Source organism: Micromesistius poutassou (genome assembly GCF_964030765.1).
Source record: "Micromesistius poutassou genome assembly, chromosome: 24".
Lineage (NCBI taxonomy): Eukaryota > Metazoa > Chordata > Actinopteri > Gadiformes > Gadidae > Micromesistius > Micromesistius poutassou.
Genome location: NC_140294.1, coordinates 2,889,813 through 2,910,395, shown reverse-complemented (window position 1 = coordinate 2,910,395; position 20,583 = coordinate 2,889,813). Strand labels below are relative to the sequence as shown.

The window sequence follows — 20,583 nt, the reverse complement described above, 5'->3', positions numbered from 1 at the left end:
GGGCAGAGGGCGTCGTGTTACCTGCTTGTGTCGTACAAGCTATCCGCCAGAAATACCCAGCTCCAGACGGCCAGTACTGCGGGCACCAAGAAGCGGAGGACGCTCAGGAGGATCTATAGTTTCATTGTTTGTATAATCATTCAACAGTTGTATTGTTTGTATATAGTTATTTAATTAAATGGTTCAAATGTATGTTGCTGTAGTTCTTTCTTAGTAGTGTTGCTCCAAGTGTATTCGAGTTATTGAACGACCAACATTTCAAAACTACTTAGCTACTGTTGCCTCAGATGACAAAGATAACAGAATGGTGGTCATACCTATAATTTCTATAAATTATTAAGTATTACAAGTATACATTGCATTATAAATTTGTTGCAAATCAGTTACCTCCTTCCAAGGTTATGCTTTGTTGAAGGCAGACAGGAGAACAGGAGTGACATTTTGGTTTTAATTCACAAAGAAAGAATTGTCATGAACATCAAAACACAAACAACATTATCCACACTATTTAAAAAAAGAGATTGACCCTGTGATTGGGTATGTAAGGTGCTCGGTGGCAGTGCAAACAGGTAAGGCAGTGCAAGGATAAGGTCAGAAGACCATATAAGACATAAGACATGGTAATATTACAAAATATTGGTGAGGAATGGGTTATTCTAGAGCTGACGTCTCAGAAGCGGCTCTTGAATGATGACGTTGCAGCTTCCTTTGGCGGCTTTGGGACAGGGGCAATGTTAGGTGGCAAAGGAGGTTATGGTCGGGTGAGTGAGGAGGTTGGGTCCTTGAATGTTATGTTTGGGTTGCGTCTGTTTTCTATGACCTTCTCAATTAGCGTATGGATGAACTTAGTGGTGTGTGGCTTATAGACTTTCTTGACTATCCATTGCTTGGACTTTTTGCAGAAGACCTGCTTGACGCGTGGTTCTCCTATAAATGACAAGGATTATAATGATTACACAGATATCTGACACTAGTTCATCCTCTTCTGATGATGAGGACAACAACGCTGCAGCAGACGTCGTTGTTTGAGTCTGAAATGTCATACGTTCAATAACTTTAAAACATTTGAATAACGTCAGACTAACCCAGTAAATCATGGTGGATTTACATCGCTAATAACAAACATATATAGAACGTGTAGAACCTAGCTAAGTGTCTAACGTTACATTGCTAACTTTGCTTTCTCATTGCTGACGAGTGGAGTTAGCGAGGCAGACACATTAGAACAACAAGCGACCAAAACATACAAGATATTTACTTTGTAAACAGCCAAATCATATGAGATGTGCTGCTTTACAGCAGACGACTATATCAGTGTGTGTGTGTGTGTGTGTGTGTGTTCTCAGTAGCCGCTAGCTGCTAATAGAGTCGAGTCAGAAAGAGCCTTACCTCCAGGCATTTGCGTTTAGCGCAGATAGCACTGCCAGTTCCAGACGTTCCTGGCTGTTCGTCGTCATCATCTAGCAAGGTAAATATCGATGGAATTGCGGTTTTCACAAGCGCGGGTCTCTTCGCTCCTAAGGGGTTGGGTTCAAAGTCTTCTGGCTTGAAATGTAGACTGCACACCGTCTGATTTTTTAGTGCTTCAATGGCTGTGTCCTCTCCAAACTTCGGGTTATTGATAGCCCGGAGCCACTTTTTGCACTACTCCAACTCTTTGGGTAATCTATGAAAACTTAACTCAGTGTATTTTCCTTGTCCTGGCTGAACATCCTGGTACCATGCAAGTGCACACCATTTCGAAACACAAACGAGGATTTCACTAATGGGTTCGCAAACTAACTCTTCACTAGGCGGTCTCGTGGTAGCGTAGAGTGGAGCTCAACTCTAGATCCTTGGTTGATAGATTGATGGGCGGAGTTCAACCAATGAGTTCAACCAATGAGTTCAACAGTGGGAGTGGCCTGCGGAGCTGAACATTGCAATGCACTATGGGGATTGTTGTCTGCAATCCACAATCCCTAAAAAGTCATTTTCTGCCTTATCTCGGTCAAAAAAGCACCAAATTTTAAATTGATGCCACTATTCGACTACATATATGATCCACTTTCAATACATATTCATGTCTCCACCTGTGGAATGCTCCTTTAATGTTTAGGTTAAAGGAAAATTCCGGTATTTAGCACATTGAGACCCCTTTTTGCGTTGTCTATGATGAAATAGAGTGGATGACACCGACATTTGACTATTGGACCTGTCTCGGGTATTTGGCTAATTTAGAATCGCCCCCGCCTGCTTCAGAATTGCTGGTTACATGCATGCACAAACCTGTCCTTAAAACAACCCTAAATGTTTGTTTTCAGAAATGTGTAACTCACCGAGTGGTTAGCGGTGTTCGTTGATGTTCCAAATCAAGTATCATAGCGAAATACAGTTTCTGTCGTGTTTTATTGCACATTTATTGCATTTTGTACACGCCATTGATTTCTGTTGGAAGACTCATTGTTGGCCGGAAACGGAAAGGGGGGCTGTCTACGTTTGGTTGCAGTCTTTTTCGCTCGGTTCTAGCCCTACAGTTGAGACGGAGAACCGAGCAAAAAGACTACAACCCTCTTCGAGCCTGCACGAGAGTTCAATGTCATAGCTGTTATGTCTTTCTGACCAATCGCAGTTCAAGGCCACCTGGGCTGTACAACTTGGGGAGGGGCCGCTCATTTACTCCCACTCCATACACCGACTTGGTTGCGACGATGACAGCTTGTGAGTGTTACGTGTGTTGAACTTTTATAAACGCAATATTGCCAATATAGCCACCGTGTGTGTGTGTATGTGTGTGTGTATGTGTGTGCGTGCGTGTGTGCATGCGTTTTTCGATAGCCTGGTAATGTTTAAATGTACGGTAATATTCATACTGGTTTAAATAATACATATAGACGCCTGTCCCAAATATAGAGTTCAGTGATTGAAACAAATAAAAGCCTGGGCTATTAATTTCAGTTTTACGGTAAACATTGTCATGCACCTACAAGTGGACCAGGTTGAATTCACTGCGGGTCTCTCTTCTCATATCCATCTTACCAAATATATTTTATTACTGTCCTTCTCAACACTCTGATCTCACTAAAAGGCTATGATGCGCTATGCTTAGGGAAGAAAGAATACCGACGTTGAATTTGCAACATTTTGCAACAAATTATTCTAAATCTGCCCAGATATGACACGTCAGAATTTTGCGGGTTTCAGTGGCTACAATTGCCGCTTTTCCACCGACAGTACAAGCTCGACTCGCCTCGACTTGGCCCGCCTTTTTTGCGTTTCCATTGGCAAAAAAAGTACCTGGTACCTGGTACCGGGTACTTTTTTCAGTACCACCTCCATCGAGGTTCCAAGCGAGCGGAGTAGGTACTTTTGTGTGACGTAAACAGGCTGCTGGCAACTGATTGGCCAGCGGCTGTAAACGGGAATAATCACCCAAAGTTAAGTTGTGTCCGACGTGGCTGGCTGGAGTCCACGGACCCTCTCCTGAGGGGGACACTGATCAGCATTTCGCCGTGTGTGTCGCTTCTTTCCCAGGGCTAGAGTTAGGCTGTGCGTGGTTGTGTGTGTCCGGCGTGGTTGTGTGTGTCCGGCGTGGCTGGAGTCCACGGACTCGCTCCCGAGGGGAACACGCATCAGCGTTTCGCTGTTTCGTTTTTCGTTTCCCAGGGCTCGAGTTTCGCCTCCAACATTACCGTATGACAACAATAGACGTGCAGTCATTGTGCTTTTTATTTTTTTTTATTTCCCATAAAACCCTAATGACGACCCGCCCACGTTGGAGAGGTTCTTTTCTATGACCCGCCCACGTTGAAGAGGTACTTTTTTAGATGAAAACGCGACGTGCCTGGAACCAAACCGAGTCGTGCCAAGTTAAGTAGTGGCGAGTCGAGCTGGTACTGTCGGTGGAAAAGCGGCTAATGTTGCATCTGTGGCTGCTGGTAATGCAACCATATAAAAGTGTAGGGGCTATCGTTTTCAGGCGCGTGGTGCTCATGGCTCAGATATGGCCATCTCTCTTCTGGCCATTTCTCAATTTGCGTTCTTGTCTGTACTTGTGTACTTGCGTTCTCGTGAAACGTTATCAGTAGTAGCCCAAGTACTGTTCCAATAGAGTGCCGAAGTTCCGCCCCTAGACATAACGAGAAGGACTACATGTCGCCTATGTGACGTCACCCCATAACACGGCGACATGTAGTCTTTCTCGTTATGTCTTTTCCACAACTGCTAGCCGAAGAATCATACAATATACTGTCAAACTCTTAACATGAAAAATTATATTAAAAATTCACAGACAACATATGTTGACATTCATGGCACAATTCAAACAGGACCAGAAAATAATTATTTTCTCAAATTCACTTGCATTAACGATTTTTCAACCTAGTGGTCCACTGGGGTTTAGCGGAAGGGGCGGGACTTACCAGCTCTATAGAGCTGGTAAATCCCACCAGTCCAGTTTTAATTGTGCCATGAATGTCAACATATCATTCATGTTAAGAGTTTGACAGTAGATTGTATGATTCTTCGACTAGCAGTTGTGGAAAAGACATAACGAGAAAGACTACATGTCGCCTATGTGACGTCACCCCATAACACATTTTCCCTCCACTTGTCAAATCACAGTGCTAATGCTGCGTATTGTGCCATAATCTACGGAGACATCCATAGGAAACATTAAATCAAGATGCCTGTGTGTTTTGTACCCAAATGTCACCATTCCAACAAAATGGGCTGTTCTTTCTTTAGATTCCCGTCTGATGTTATGTGATAGGCGACATGTAGTCTTTAGCTAGCTACAATATACTGTCAAACTCTTAACATGAAAAATTATATTAAAAATTCACAGACAACATATGTTGACATTCATGGCACAAACGGGCCCAGAAAATAATTATTTTCTCACATTCACTTGCATTAACGATTTTTCAACCTAGTGGTCCACTGGGGTTTAGCGAAAGGGGCGGGACTTACCAGCTCTATTGACTTTAACGTGGCCGGCGCCCCTGACTTGGTGGAGGGCTTTATTTCGAATGACCAATAACAAGCCTAGCTCAAAGAATTGACGTTTGTATGCATTTACATGGTTGCTGGCAGTGGCAAGTATGGTCTATCACACAATTAAACGAGGATGAACGCAATGTATTTTTGTCTATTTATTTTGTATTTATATTAGTTGATTCATAGTTGGCAGATATATTCGAGTGACTATTTCACGCAGGGGCGGCGCCCGCATGTGCTTTAGTATTACGTTCTTAAGTCCCCCCCGAGAGTCTCCGGATGAGTGGGTCTCAATTTCCCATCAGGCAGAAATGTTTCACAGATAGCCAGATAACAAGGACCTTAACAGCTTCATTTATATCAGGTGTCAGCATTGTAGGGGTGCGCTCTGAAATCCTCGCCCCCCCCAAGTTTGTACTTCCTCAAATTCCAAACTCCGTAGCCCCCTAGCCAGAAGGGACACCGACTCCACCCACTAAATTGTCTTGAAGGAATAGAAACAAATCGATAGACTTAAATGATGTGAGACTACAATGGGTTAATGTTGCATCATTTTCTGATGCTGATTTCTTGATAACAACTAGAACTAAATTACTGATACCAGTTGTCCATCTCTGAATAGTGAACTTGTTGGTCTGGTTCGTCTGCCATACCCTGAGCCATGTGATGCAGCTGTTTCATGAGGTTAAAGTCTGGGAGATAAGCCTTATGTAACTACCAGCGGTGACTCAATATTAACCTTTATTAAGCTGGGCACAGAGAGAGAGGGTTGCTTTAATAAAGACTCTGGTGAAAAATACCAGCCTCAGGAAGTCTCAGAAGTCAAGTCAATTGTTTTTGTAGAGCTCTTAATCCCAGTTACAAATCACCATTAAATCACCACAAAGTCTCTGGTTTTTCACCAGTTCTGTGTTTTGTCGTGTTTCAAACATATTTGAAAACACATCAATGTATTTGAATTACAGCACATGAATGCACCTAAAGCCAGAGTGTAAAAGTTGAAACGTCAGTGAACTGTGTGTCTGTGGGGGGCGGGGCCAGGTGTTAGGGGAGGAGCCAGGTGTTAGGAGAGGAGAGGATGTCTTGTTCAGGAAATAAAACTTTAGGTTCATTGAAACCAAAGCCACCCAATGTGGAAGCAGTACTCTCTGTCAGTAGAAAAATGTATCGCATTTTGGAGAAATTGTCTGAGAGACAGAAACCACCACCAGTAAAAAAGTTAAAACCTCTCTTCCTGTTATGGAATTATGAAAATAATGGACTTGCTCAATACATTAACCTTGTCGTCTGTATCTAGGAATGGTCTCTGTTAACACTTCTGGGTCTGAAGAGAACTTTTCATGTTCCATCTGTCTGGAAGTGTTCAGGAGCCCAGTTTCCACACCATGTGGACACAACTTCTGCAGAACCTGTATTACAAAGTTCTGGGATGAACAAGTCAGATACAAATGTCCTCTTTGCAACATGCTTTTCAACACAAGACCTGATTTAAAGATCAATACCCTCTTATCAGAGCTGACCGCTCAGTTTCAAACATCCGTACGAGTAAAAGAGCAGCTTTGTGTTAAACCAGGAGAAGTTCCCGGTGACGTCTGTACTGAGACCCAGCTGAAGGCTGTGAAGTCCTGCCTAGTGTGTTCTACCTCTTACTGCCAAACCCACCTGGAGCCACATCAGAGAGTTGCAGGCCTGAAGAAACATCGGCTGGTTGAGCCTATGGACTGTCTGGAAGACAGGATGTGTAAGAAAGACAACCGACTTCTGGAGCTCTTCTGCAAGACTTAAGAGGTGTTTGTGTGTCAGTTCTGCACAGAGACAGACCACAACTTCCATTATGTTGTACCTCTAAAGGAGGAATATGAAGTGAAAATGGCCCAGCTGGGGAAGATGGAGGCTGAAGTTCAGCAGATGATCCAGGAGAGACAAAAAAATATTCAGGAGATTAAAGACACAGTTAAACGCAGCAAAGCAGATGCAGACAGAGAGATGGATTCAGATCCTCACTGCTCTGATGCGCTGCATTGAAAAGTGCCAGGAAGATCTCAACCGAATGGTTGAAGAGAGACTGAAAACCACAGAGAAACAAGCTGAAGACCTCATCAAAGAGCTGGAGCAGGAAATAAAAGACCTGACCAATAGAAGCTCAGAGGTGAAGAAGCTCTCACACACTAAAGACCACCTCCACTTCCTCCAGGCCTTCAGATCCCTGAAGGATCCTCCACCCACCAGGGACTGGACGACGGTGAAGGTCCGTTTCTGAAGGAACTGACAACCCTAAGAGAATTACAAAGCATATATTGTCTGACTGTCATTGATGTGTGTCTCTGTGTCCACAGGATGAGGCCTGTGTCTTCCATCCACACAGTGAATCAAAGTTAATCTCTCTCTATCTCTCTCTCTCTCTCTCTCTCTCTCTCTCTCTCTCTCTCTTTCTCTGTCCCCTCTCCTCCTGTTCCCTCTCCTCCTGTTCCCACTACCTCTCTAATCTCTATTTCACTCCTTTTCTCTCTCTCCATCACTCTCTCTCCCCCAGTGTTTGGTCTTTCTCTCCATCTGTCTTTCTGTATCTCTAATCTTCTTTCTGTATCTCTAATCTTCTTTCTGTATCGATAATCATCCCCTGTCTCTCGCCCTCTTTGTTATATCTCCTTCACATCTCTCATCTTCTTTCATTCCCCCTCTTCACCTTTCTTAATCTCTTTCCCTCCTTTATATATCTTCATCTCTCTCTTTCTCGATTCAATTAAGTTCAATTCAATTTCCTAATTGGCATGAATGATGAAACACTGTTGCCAAACCATTTGACAAACATTACAAAACAACAAATAGTTACAAATACCTTTAATGATCATCAAATGAACACCATTAACAATGAATCCATTACATACCAAATGAGTTGGCAGTCCAGTTGAATCTCTTGTAGCATCAATGGATCTAGCAGGCAGTGCTAGATCCAATTCTGGATCCAATTCTGGAATTCTGGATGTGTATGATTTAATAAAGTATTGAACTCTTAGTTCATACATTGCAGTAGGAAGTGGGCTTCTGTCTCCCTCTCCTGGATACAGAATGGACATAGCTGTCTGTCCTCCGGCTCTAGATTTGTGTTCCCCAAAGACTACGGTTGTCATGTGAGTCCGCAGACTGGCAGAGTGGTGCAGGTCACTGGTTAAATGGGCACTGCTTAATGGTTTAGTGATCACTTCAGGTTGAAAGCATCGTGTAGTGGGGCCCTAGCTTTAGACAGGGCCCCACACTGAGGTAACTGGACAGAAAGACAGAGATTTAAACTCTAAACACTGTTTCATTCTGTGGTTACTTTTTATTTGTTTAGTTGTCTGTTTGGGCAGGAGTCACCACGGACCGGTGAGCACAGACACACACACACACACACACACACACACACACACACACACACACCCCAAAGTGGTTTGCCTCCATTTTAGCCCCTGAGCAGCGGGAACACAACTAATGTTTTATATTTATTATTATTTTTTGCCAACATACTGTCTGGATAGGTGTGTGTGTGTGTGTGTGTGTGTGTGTGTGTGTGTGTGTGTGTATGTGTGTGTGTGTGTGTGTGTGTGTGTGTGTAGGATCGGGGTTGGATAAAAAGTATTCAGGGAAGCCCCGGAAACCTGGATAGATCAACACCGATGAATCCCAGGTACAGTCGCAAATCACCACGATGCCTCTCGTTCTGCACCGGCTCTGTTTTAACTCTAGAGAAGAGCACACACATCAACGGTTACGCATTTGAGGAGGTCACACAGTGCGCAGTGTACTCATGTGCCATGGGGGAGGAGCCAGGTGTTCAGGGGAGGAGAGGAGAGGACGTCATGTTGAGGAAACGATACCTAAGGTTCATAGAAACCAAAGCAACTGACGTGGAAGCAGTTCTCTCGTTCAGGAGAAAAGTAAAACGCATTTTGGAAAAAAATAGTCTGACAGACAAAATCAACAATGACAAGGTGAGTAAAACAGCACAACTTTGAGAGAAGTTGAAACCTCTCTTCCCGTTATTGACTTAAAAAAATAATGGTATTGCTCAATACATAAACCTTGTCATCTATGTCTAGGAATGGCCTCTGCTTACACTTCCTGGTCTGAGGAGAACTTTTCATGTTCCATTTGTCTGGATGTGTTCAGCAGCCCAGTGACCACACCATGTGGACACAACTTCTGCAGAACCTGTATTAATAAGTTCTGGGATGGACAAGTCCAGTACAAATGTCCAGTTTGCAACAAGATTTTCCACACCAGACCTGATCTACAGGTCAATACCCTCTTATCAGAGATGGCTGCTCAGTTTAGAACGTTAAAAAAGCAGCGACATGTTGGACCAGGAGAGGTTCCCTGTGACGTCTGTACTGGGACCCAGCTGAAGGCCGTGAAGTCCTGCCTAGTGTGTTTCACCTCTTACTGCCAAACCCACCTGGAGCCACATCAGAGAGTCGCAGGCCTGAAGAAACATCGGCTGGTCGAGCCTATGGACCATCTGGAAGACAGGATGTGTAAGAAGCACGACCGACTTCTAGAGCTCTTCTGCCAGACTGAACAGGTGTGTGTGTGTCAGTTCTGCACAGAGGGTGACCACAGGTCCCATCCTGTTGTACCTCTGAAGGAGGAATATGAAGTGAAGACGGCAAAGCTGGGAAAGATAAAGGCTGAAGTTCAGCAGATGATCCAAAACAGAATACGAATGATTCAGGGGATTAAAGACACAGTAGAATTAAGCAAAAAAGACACAGATAGAGAGATAGCCGATGGTGTGCAGGTCTTCACCGCTCTGATGCGCCGCATTGGAAAGTGCAAGGATGATTTCCATCGAGCGGTGAAAGAGAACCTAAATTCCACAGAGAAACAAGCTGAAGACCTCATCAAAGAACTGGAGCAGGAAATAAAAGACCTGACCAATAGAAGCTCAGAGGTGAAGCAGCTCTCACACACTAAAGACCACCTCCACTTCCTCCAGGCCTTCAGATTCCTGAAGGATCCTCCACCCACCAGGGATTGGACGACGGTGGAGGTCCGTCCTCTGTCATACGTAGGGACCTTGAGGAGATCCCTGGATCAGCTGGAGGAGACACTCAACATGGAGATGAAGAAGCTGCCTGATGGTGAACTGAAGAGGGTCCAGCAGTATGAAGTAGATGTGACTCTGGATCCTGATACAGCTCATCCCTGTCTCATCCTGTCTGAGGATGGGAAACAAGTACATGAGGGAGATGATGAGGAGGAACTCCCGGACAACCCTAAGAGATTTACACAGTATGCATGTGTTCTCTCGAGGCAGAGCTTCTCCTCTGGGAGATTTTACTTTGAGGTCCAGGTTAAAGACAATACAGACTGGGGTTTAGGAGTGGCCAGAGAGTCCATCAACAGAATAGATGAGACCTTATGGGCCCCTGAGACAGGTTACTGGACTCTTTACTTCATCAAGGATGGGTTCGTATTTAATGATGACCCTGATGTCCGTCTCCCTCTGAGAGCTGAGCTCCAGAAGGTGGGGGTGTTTGTTGATTATGATGAGGGTCTGGTCTCCTTCTATGATGTGGAAGACAGGGTTCATATCTACTCTGCTACCGGCTGCACCTTTACTGAGCCTCTCTATCCATTCCTCTCTACATATAGTGAAGAATATGGTATAAACTCTGCCCCTCTGATCCTCTCACCTGTCAATCAAACAGACTAGGACTTTTGTTTGATAATAAAACAAACAAACAATCAAAATAACAAATGTTGTTCTAGGTGAGATCTGAGAGAACTGCATTAATGTTGTAGTGCTGTCATTTAACAATGATGAATTCCTTAGGAAAATAACCCTGACTGTTTGCCCATTGTGAACGATTAGATTCCACTTTATTCTTCAATGTGTGTTTTCTGTTTTTTTTTTTCTTTTTGGTTTATTGCTATACATTTCTAAATGGTTGCAGTTATTACATGTTTGAAGGATATGTTTTTGATCATAATCTTTACATTACTATGAGTTAATATTCCTGAATCATGAATGACAACCAATTTATCTTTTTGCATTTTTCAAATTTCAATAAAATGTCAAAAAATTGAATCTTTCCTTTCTTAGTGGAATAGATGTTTTCAGAGGAAACGGTACATTACGTTTGTACACATTAAATAGGTACTATTTTGATTTTCTTTTTCAAATATTTGTGGTCTTTGAAAAAAGAGTTCACTGAAACATTATGAAACAAAACCTAAATTCTCTGATGTCTTTGACTGACAAGGAGAACCACTGTACTCTAAAATCTGGCCCTATTGAGTGTAGACTACAATGTAGGACTAGTAGGTCACACATACACACACACCCTGAATAACTGAATAATATCTCCCTCATTCTCCCTTCTCTTTCTCTCCCTGTCTCCCTCTCTCTCCAACTCCCTCACTCACCCTCTCTCTCCATTTGTCTCCTTCCCTCTCCTCTCGCTCCATCTCTCTTTCTCTCTTACCCTCTCTCTCACTTCCTCTCTCCCTCCTCCCCTCTATCTCTCTCCCTCTTTTTCTATCTCCTCCCATCTTCACTCTCTCCTCCCCTCTCTCTATCCCCCTCCCCCCTCTCCTATAGTGAAGCTGACTGTCAACACTGTTGGCAAACCATTTGGAAGAACAAAAAATAGTTACAAATAGCAGGCAGTGCTACGCCTCTGTCCTTCACGCTACACGGCAGTTTGTGACAGCAGGGAAGTTGAATGAATTCTAGATGTGTATTATTTAATAAAGTATTGACCTCTTTGTTCCTTGTACATACTGTACATTGCAGTAGGAAGTGGTCTTCTGTCTCACTCTCCTGGAGACAGAATGGACCCAGCCTGGCTTCTCTGGGTAGCCAGGTCTGCCTGTGACGGCCTTATATGGCCAGGCTGTGTCCACTGAGCCTGGACGATGGCAGGGATCTCCTCAGCTTTCTATCGGCCAAAGTGGACATATATTCTACCACTGTGTGTGTGTGTCTCTTTCTCTCTCTCTCTCTCTCTCTGGAAACAGGAAATCATGGGTCAGACATAATTGAAGAGAGTCACAGAAAACATCACCAGTGCCACTTGAGATGTGTTTCAAAACAACAGCAATGTGCGTTATGCCAATAAGTCCCCATGTGTCAAGGCTCCGGCCGTGCCTCCTGTCATTCCTTGTGTTTCTTTTGTGTATCCCTCTCCCTTGTGTCTCCTGTGTTCCCCGCTCTGTCTTCCTTTCTTGGTGTGTGTGTGTGTGTGTGTGTGTGTGTGTGTGTGTGTGTGTGGCAATCCATTCATTCTCCCAGCTCCCTGAATGCCATCACTCCCATTCACCGGCTCCAAGCCACACACCTGCTATCCACCTCCATCTCATCATCTCTGCAGTACATCTACCCTGGTTCTTCACTCACACATCATCAGATCTTTGTTTCAACCACTGTGGTTCTATCCGTAGCACCGGCTCCATGACTTGTGCACTCAGGTTGATTTCTCCTTTGACCCTTTTCTACCTGCCTGTTCACCTACCTGCTCATCTCCCTCGTCCGTTGTCCTGCTCAGCTCAGCTCCGTCATCCGCCATCCCCTTTCCATTCTCATCCCCCCCTTACCCCTACAATAAACCCCTTTTCATTCATTTAAATCCCATTGTCACTGTTTGCGTTTGGGTCAGCCTCTACGGGCCGTAACATGTTTTGGACATACAATGCTAAGTAGTTGACGTTTTGAGTCTAACTTTCATTGGTCTTGCGTTGTTCTGCAACAATACACAGCAGCGTTCAGTACTGGGAACCGCTTTGGTGCAGGTGTCTTTGCGGAATGCTGTGCTGAAATCCATCTATGTTTTCTCTGCACTGGTGATCTGTGTGTTGTCTCTGGAGAGTGAACTTGTTGGTTTGGTTCGTCTGCCCTACCCTGAGTCACATGACTCAGCTGGTTTATGAGGTTAAAGTCTGGGAGATTATTTAACTACCAGAGTCAACTCAATATTAAGTAACAACCATAATAGCACACACAACCTGGGCACACAGGGAGAGGCTTGTTTCTATAAAGACTGTAGAGAAAATACCAGTCCCAGGCGAAGTCAAGTCATTGTTTTTGTATTGCTCTTAATCACAGTTAAAGTGGCAAATCAACATTAAATCTCCACAATGTCTCTGGTTTGGCACCGGCTCTCAATGTTTTGTCTTTTGTAGCCTAAACAGTGCATGAATGTGCCCAAAGTCAGAGTGTGAAAATTGTAAGGTCAGGGAACTGTGTGTCTGTCGGACGGAGCCTGGTGATAGTGTGGAGGAGCCAGGTGTTAGGGGAGGAGCCAGGTGTTAGGGGAGGAGAGGAGAGGACGTCATCTTGAGGAAATGAAACCTAAGGTTCAGAGAAACCAAAGTCACTCGACGTGCAAGTAGTTCTCTCTTTCAGGAGGAAATAAAAACAAATTTTGGAACAAATACTCTGACGGACAGAAACAACAACAAGGTGAGTAAAACTGCACAACTTTGACAGAAGTTAAAACCTCTCTGCCCTTTTCATAATAAGACAAATAATTGAATTGCTCAATACATAAACCTTGTCGTCTGTGTCTAGGAATGGCCTCTGCTAAGACTTCCTGGTCTGAAGAGAACTTTTCATGTTCCATCTGTCTGGATGTGTTCAGCAGCCCAGTTACCACACCATGTGGACACAACTTTTGCAGAACCTGTATTACAAAGTTCTGGGATGATCGAGTCAAGTACAAATGTCCTGTTTGCAATGAGCTTTTCTATACTAGACCTGATCTACGAGTCAATATCCTCTTATCAGAGATGGTTAATCGGTTTGGAAAGTCTGTACCAGTAAAAGAGCAGCATTGTGTTGAACCAGGAGAAGTTCCCTGTGACGTCTGTACTGGGACCCAGCTGAAGGCCGTGAAGTCCTGTCTAGAGTGTTTTATGTCTTTCTGCCAAACCCACCTGGAGCCACATCAGAGAGTCACAGTCCTGAAGAAACATCGGCTGGTCGAGCCTATGGACCGTCTGGAAGACAGGATGTGTGAGAAACACAACCGACTACTGAAACTCTTCTGCAAGACTGAACAGGTGTGTGTGTGTCAGTTCTGCACAGAGGGTGACCACAGGTCCCATCCTGTTGTACCTCTAAAGGAGGAATATGAAGTGAAGACGGCCCAGCTGGGGAAGATAGAGGCTGAAGTTCCGCAGATGATCCAGAAGAGAAAACTAAAGATTAAGGAGATAAAAGACACAGTAGAATTGAGCAATAAAGACGCAGACAGAGAGAAAGCCAATGGTGGGCAGCTCCTCACTGCTTTGATGCGTCGCGTTGAAAAGTGCAGAGATGATTTCAACCAGACAGTTAAAGAGAAACTAAAAACCATAGAGAAACAAGCTGAAGACCTCATCAAAGAGCTGGAGCAGGAAATAGAATATCTGACCAATAGAAGCTCAGAGGTAAAGCAGCTCTCACACACTAAAGACCACCTCCACTTCTTCCAGGCCTTCAGATCCCTGAAGGATCCTCCACACACCAGGGACTGGACGATGGTGGAGGTCCGTCCTCCGTCATACGTAGGGACCTTGAGGAGATCCCTGGATCAGCTGGAGGAGACACTGAACATGGAGATGAAGAAGCTGCGTGATGCTGAACTGTAGGGGGTCAAGCAGTATGAAGTAGATGTGACTCTGGATCCTGATACAGCTCATCCCTGTCTCATCCTGTCTGATGATGGGAAACAAGTAAAAGATGGATGTGTAAGGAAGAAACTCCCAGACAACCCGAAGAGATTTACACAATATATATGTGTTCTCACGAGGCAGAGCTTCTCCTCAGGGAGATTTTACTTTGAGGTCCAGGTTAAAGACAAGACTAAATGGTCTTTAGGAGTGGCCAGAGAGTCCATCAAAAGAAAAGGTGACATAATATTCACCTCTAAAAAAGGCTACCGGATAATTTCATTCAACAAAGATGGGTTGGTATTCATTGATGACCCTGCTGTCCGTCTCCCTCTGAGAGCTGAGCTCCAGAAGGTGGGGGTGTTTGTTGATTATGATGAGGGTCTGCTCTCCTTCTATGATGTGGAAACCAGGGTTCATATCTACTCTGCTACTGGCTGCAGCTTCGGAGGGCCTCTCTATCCATTCCTCTACCCAGGTCTCTATAATTATGAAGGTATAAACTCTGCCCCCCTGATCATCTCACCTGTTAATCAAACAGACTAGGACCTTTTGTTTGATAATAAAATGAACATTCAAAACAACTAATGTTGTTTCTTGAATGAGAATTTCTACTATGTGAGATCTGAGAGAACTGCCTTCGTTTTTTACTGCTATCATTTAACAAGGATAAATTCATTAAGAAAATAACCCAGACTAAATATAACCCATTGTAAATGATTCCATTATATTACATACTTCATTGTGGGTTTTCTTCAGTTTTTTAAGGTTCACTGCTTTAAAATAGTCTATGGTTGCTGTTATGTAGAACATGTTTAAAATATGAATGTGTATATCATAATAATCTAAACATTACTCTTAGTTCCCGCTTCAGAACTAGAATAACGACACAATCAAATGATTATGATGAGGGTCTGGTCTCCTTCTATGATGTTGAAGCCAGGGTTCATATCTACTCTGCTACCGGCTGCACCTTTAGTGAGCCTCTCTATCCATTCCTTAGCCCAGGTCGCTATGATTATGAAGGTATGAACTCTGCCCCCCTGATCATCTCACCTGTAAATCAAACAGACTAGAACCTTTGGTTTGATAATACAATCAGCAAACCACTAAAACAACGAATGTTTCCTGAATTAGAATCTCTACTATGTGAGATCTGAGAGAACTGCTTTAATGTTGTACTGCTTTCTTTTAACATGGATAAATGAAATAAGATAATAACCCTTACTGTTATTAAATATAATCCATGATACATGATCAGATTACACATACTATATTGATCAATGTCTGATTGACAGAATGTTTTTATGCAAAAATATCAACAATTTTAAATATTTGGGGCAAGTAGAACATTATGATGATTACATAATCAAATGTTTGTACACTTTATATTTCAATTAAAATGTGCAAAAAGTAAAATGGGGTTATTTTCTGTGGAATAGCTACATTCTCAATAGCTACTGAATAATATCTTCCTCCCCTCCCTCCTCCCCTCCCTCCGTCCCTTCTCTGAATGAGAGAGGGAGAGACTCCCTCTCTCATTCAGTGAAGCTGAAGCTGTCATTGATGTGTGTCTCTGTGTCAGCAGAATGAGGCCTGTGTCTTCCATCCACACAGTGTATCAAAGTTCATCTCTCTCTCTCTCTCTCTCTCTCTCTCTCTCTCTCTCTCTCTCTCTCTCTCTCTCTCTCTCTCTCTCTCTCTCTCTCTCTCTCCTCCTATTCCCACTATACTACTTTTTCTCTCTGCCTTCCTCATCTCTCTGTCTCATCTGTATATATTGTGCCTCTCTCTCTCCCCCAGTGTTTGGTCTTTCTCTCCATCTGTCTTTCTGTATCTCTAACCTTCTTTCTGTATCACTCGTCCTCTTTGTCAATATCTCCTTCACATCTCTCATTTTCTTTCATTCTCCCCCTCCACCTTTTTCATCTCTTTTCCTCCATCTTTTTTTATCTTCATCTCTCTCTTTCTCGATTCAATTAAGTTCAATTCAATTTCCTAATTGGCATGAATGATGAAACACTGTTGCCAAACCATTTGACAAACATTACAAAACAACAAATTGTTACAAATACCTTAATGATCATGAACACCATTAACAATGAATCCATTACATACCAAATGAGTTGGCAGTCCAGTAGAATCTCTTGTAGCGTTCATGGATCTAGCAGGCAGTGCTACGCCTCTGTCCCGCTCCCCACACAGCAGTTTCAGACTGCAGAGAAGTTGAATGAATTCTTCATTCAATAGAGTGTGTGTGTGTGTGTGTGTGTGTGTGTGTGTGTGTGTGTGTGTGTGTGTGTGTGTGTGTGTGTGTGTGTGTGTGTGTGTGTGTGTGTGTGTGTGTGTGTGTGTGTGTGTGTGGGTGTGTGTTTATGTTGGGTGTGGCAATCCATTCATTCTCCCAGCTCCCTGAAAGCCATCACTCCCATTCACTGGCTCCAAGCTCCCCACCTGCTATCCACCTCCGTCTCATCAGCTCTGCAGTACATCTACACCGGTTCTTCACTCACACATCATCAGATAATTGCTTCAACCTCCATGGTTTGATCCATAGCACCGGCTCCTTGACTTGGTCACTAAGGTTGGTTTCTCCTGTGACCTTTTTCTACCTGCTTGTTCACCTGCCTGCTCATCTCCCTCGTCCGCTGTCCTGCTCAGCTCAGCTCCGTCCTCCACCATCACCTTTCCACATCCTGATTTGTCATTCTCTTTCCCCTACAATAAACCACTTTGCATTTATTTAAATTCCCTTGTTGCTGTCTGCCTTTCAGTCCACCCCTACTGATGGTTACACGTTTTGGACATACAATGTTTGACACAACCGCAACTCCAAGTTGTTGACGTTTCAAATATAACTTGGTTACGTTGGTCTTGTGTTATTATGCAACAATACACAGCAGCGTTTAGTACTCTGAACCGCTTTGGCCCAGTTGCCATCGCCAATGCGTTTGCAGACTGCAGTGCTGAAATCCATCCATGTTTTCTCTGCGCTGGTGATCTCTGTGTTGTCTCGTTGTTGGGCAAGTTACGTTCAAAAAATAAGATATTACATATAACTATTATTTTTTTTACATTTTACTAGCTGATAAATACAACAATTGAAGGCACTTAGTCTAGACCTATAGGCTACTTAGGGCTCTGGAGGGCTAGCCTATTCCAAACCACTAGTGTACCTGTTATCAGTTACTTACTGGACGTAGTAACTGGAATAATATAATCAAAGTTCTATTAGTAACACATTATTTTACTTTGTTACTGCTAATAATAATATATGACCGGTAACGCGTTACCTTTGTAGCGCTTTAACCCCAACACTGGTTGTCTCTTGATAGTGAACTCGTTGGTCTGGTTTGTCTGCCCTACCCTGAGTCACGTGATGCAGCTGTTTTATGAGGTTAGAGTCTGGGAGATAAGCCTTATGTAACTACCAGTGTTGGCTCTATATTAATTAACAACCGTTTAACACATTTAACCTGGGCTCACAGGGGGAAGGTTGTTTTTGTAAAGACACTCGAGAAAATACCAGTCCCAGGCAAAGTCAAGTCAAGTAAATTGTTTTTGTATAGCTCTTAATTACAATTAATGTGCCAAATCACCAATAAATCACCACAATGTCTCTGGTTTTTGACCGGCTCTCTGCGTTTTTTCTTTTAAATATTTTACACATATTAACTTGACAAAGAGGAGCACACACATTAACACAAAAGTACCCAAAGTCAGATTGTGAAAGTTGAAACATCAGTGAATCGTGTGTCCGTGGAGGCGGAGCCAGGGGTTAGGGGCGGAGTCAGGTGTGAGGGGAGGAGAGGAGAGGACGTCATGTTGAGTAAACGAAGGTTAAAGTTCATAGAAACCAAAGCCACACGACGTGGAAGCATTTCTTCCATTCAGGAGAAACATAAGCTGTGTTTTGAGTCTGACAGACAGAAACCTCCGCAAGGTGAGTAAAACAGCACACATTTACAACCTCTCTTCCTGTTATGGAATTACTACAATAATGTAATTGCTCAATAAATAAACCTTGTCGCCTGTGTCTAGGAATGGCCTCTGCTAACACTTCCTGGTCTGAGGAGAACGTTTCATGTCCCATCTGTCTGGATGTGTTCAGCAGCCCAGTTTCCACACCATGTGGACACAACTTCTGCAGAACCTGTATTACAAAGTTCTGGGATGAAAAAGTCAAGTACAAATGTCCTGTTTGCAACGAGCTTTTCAACACAAAACCTGATTTACGGGTCAATACCCTCTTATCAGAGATGGTCCATCGGTTTGGAACTTCTGTACGAGTAAAAGAGGAGCCTTGTGTAGAACCAGGAGAAGTTCCCTGTGACGTCTGTACTGGGACCCAGCTGAAGGCCATGAAGTCCTGCCTAGTGTGTCTTATCTCTTACTGTCAAACCCACCTGGAGCCACATCAGAGAGTCACAGGCCTGAAGAAACATCGGCTGGTCGAGCCTATGGACCGTCTGGAAGACAGGATGTGTAAGAAACACGACCGACTTCTGGAGCTCTTCTGCAAGACTGAAGAGGTGTTTGTGTGTCAGTTCTGCACAGAGACAGACCACAAGTCCCATCCTGTTGTACCTCTAAAGGAGGAATATGAAGTGAAAATGTCCCAGCTGGGGAAGATAGAGGCTGAAGTTCAGCAGATGATCCAGGAGAGACAAAAAAATATCCAGGAGATTAAAGACACAGTTAAACGCAGCAAAGCAGACGCAGACAGAGAGATAGCCGATGGTGTGCAGGTCCTCACTGCTCTGATGCGCTGCATTGAAAAGTGCCAGGATGATCTCAACCGAATGGTTAAAGAGAGACTGAAATCCACAGAGAGACAAGCTGAAGACCTCATCAAAGAGCTGGAGCAGGAAATAGACGATCTGACCAATAGAAGCTCAGAGGTGAAGCAGCTCTCACACACTAAAGACCACCTCCACTTCCTCCAGGCCTTCAGATCCCTGAAGGATCCTCCACCCACCAGGGACTGGACGACGGTGGAGGTCCGTCCTCCGTCATACGTAGGGACCTTGAGGAGATCCCTGGATCAGCTGGAGGAGACACTCAACATGGAGATGAAGAAGATGCCTGATGGTGAATTGAAGAGGGTCCAGCAGTATGAAGTAGGTGTGACTCTGGATCCTGATACAGCTCATCCCAGGCTCATCCTGTCTGAGGATGGGAAACAAATACATGATGGAGGTGTAGTGAAGCAACTCCCAGACAACCCTAAGAGATTTACAAAGCGTATATGTGTTCTCACGAGGCAGAGCTTCTCCTCAGGGAGATTTTACTTTGAGGTCCAGGTTAAAGACAAGACTGCATGGTCTTTAGGAGTGGCCAGAGAGTCCATCGACAGAAAAGGTGAGCCCGTGTGGGCCCCTGAGACGGGTCACTGGATTCTCTACTACGACATGGATGAGATGGTATTTAAAGATAACCCTTCTGTCCATCTCTCTCTGAGAGCTGAGTTCCAGAAGGTGGGGGTGTTTGTTGATTATGATGAGGGTCTGGTCTCCTTCTATGATGTGGAAGCCAGGGTTCATATCTACTCTGCTACTGGCTGCACCTTTACTGAGCCTCTCTATCCATTCCTCGGTCCATGTCTCTATAATTATGGAGGCATAAACTCTGCCCCCCTGATCATCTCACCTGTCAATCAAACAGACTAGGACCTTTGTTTGATAATAAAATAATCAAACAACCAAAATAACTAATGTTGTTTCCTGAATTAGAATTTCTACCATGTGGATCTGAGGGAACTGCATTAAGTTGTACTGCTGTCATTTAACAATGAGAAATTCAGTAGGAAGTGAGCCCTGATTATTATAAATTATAACACATTGTAAATCATTAGATAACATTATGTTCTTCATTGTCTCTTTTTCATGTTTTTAAAGGTTTTCTGCTATACAATTGTTTATGGTTGCAGTTTGTAACCAGTTTCAGGGATTAATGTCCATCATAATAATCAAA

General features: G+C 43.7%; 2 protein-coding genes and 1 pseudogene across 3 annotated transcripts; all 3 read left to right on the top strand.

The window, feature by feature from the left end:
- Positions 1-6,276: 6,276 nt before the first annotated feature.
- Positions 6,277-7,318, top strand: LOC311369770 (E3 ubiquitin-protein ligase TRIM47-like; the record flags this gene model as incomplete). The annotated part of the gene is given in 3 exon segments (XM_084487975.1): positions 6,277-6,759; positions 6,763-6,940; positions 7,314-7,318. Coding segments are annotated over 3 exon segments (666 nt in total).
- A 1,530-nt stretch (positions 7,319-8,848) lies between these two features.
- On the top strand, positions 8,849-20,583 carry LOC311369767 (uncharacterized protein). Its single transcript, XM_084487973.1, has 4 exons — positions 8,849-8,948; positions 9,057-10,660; positions 18,376-18,553; positions 18,652-20,583. The coding sequence occupies exons 2-4, from the start codon at positions 9,059-9,061 to the stop codon at positions 20,277-20,279; spliced, it is 3,408 nt and encodes a 1,135-aa protein (XP_084344099.1). The 5' UTR covers positions 8,849-8,948; positions 9,057-9,058; the 3' UTR covers positions 20,280-20,583.
- LOC311369857 (E3 ubiquitin-protein ligase TRIM39-like) lies at positions 13,048-15,937 on the top strand (annotated as a pseudogene). The gene is made up of 3 exons (XR_014684242.1): positions 13,048-13,420; positions 13,529-14,991; positions 15,522-15,937. The product of XR_014684242.1 is annotated as an E3 ubiquitin-protein ligase TRIM39-like (transcript).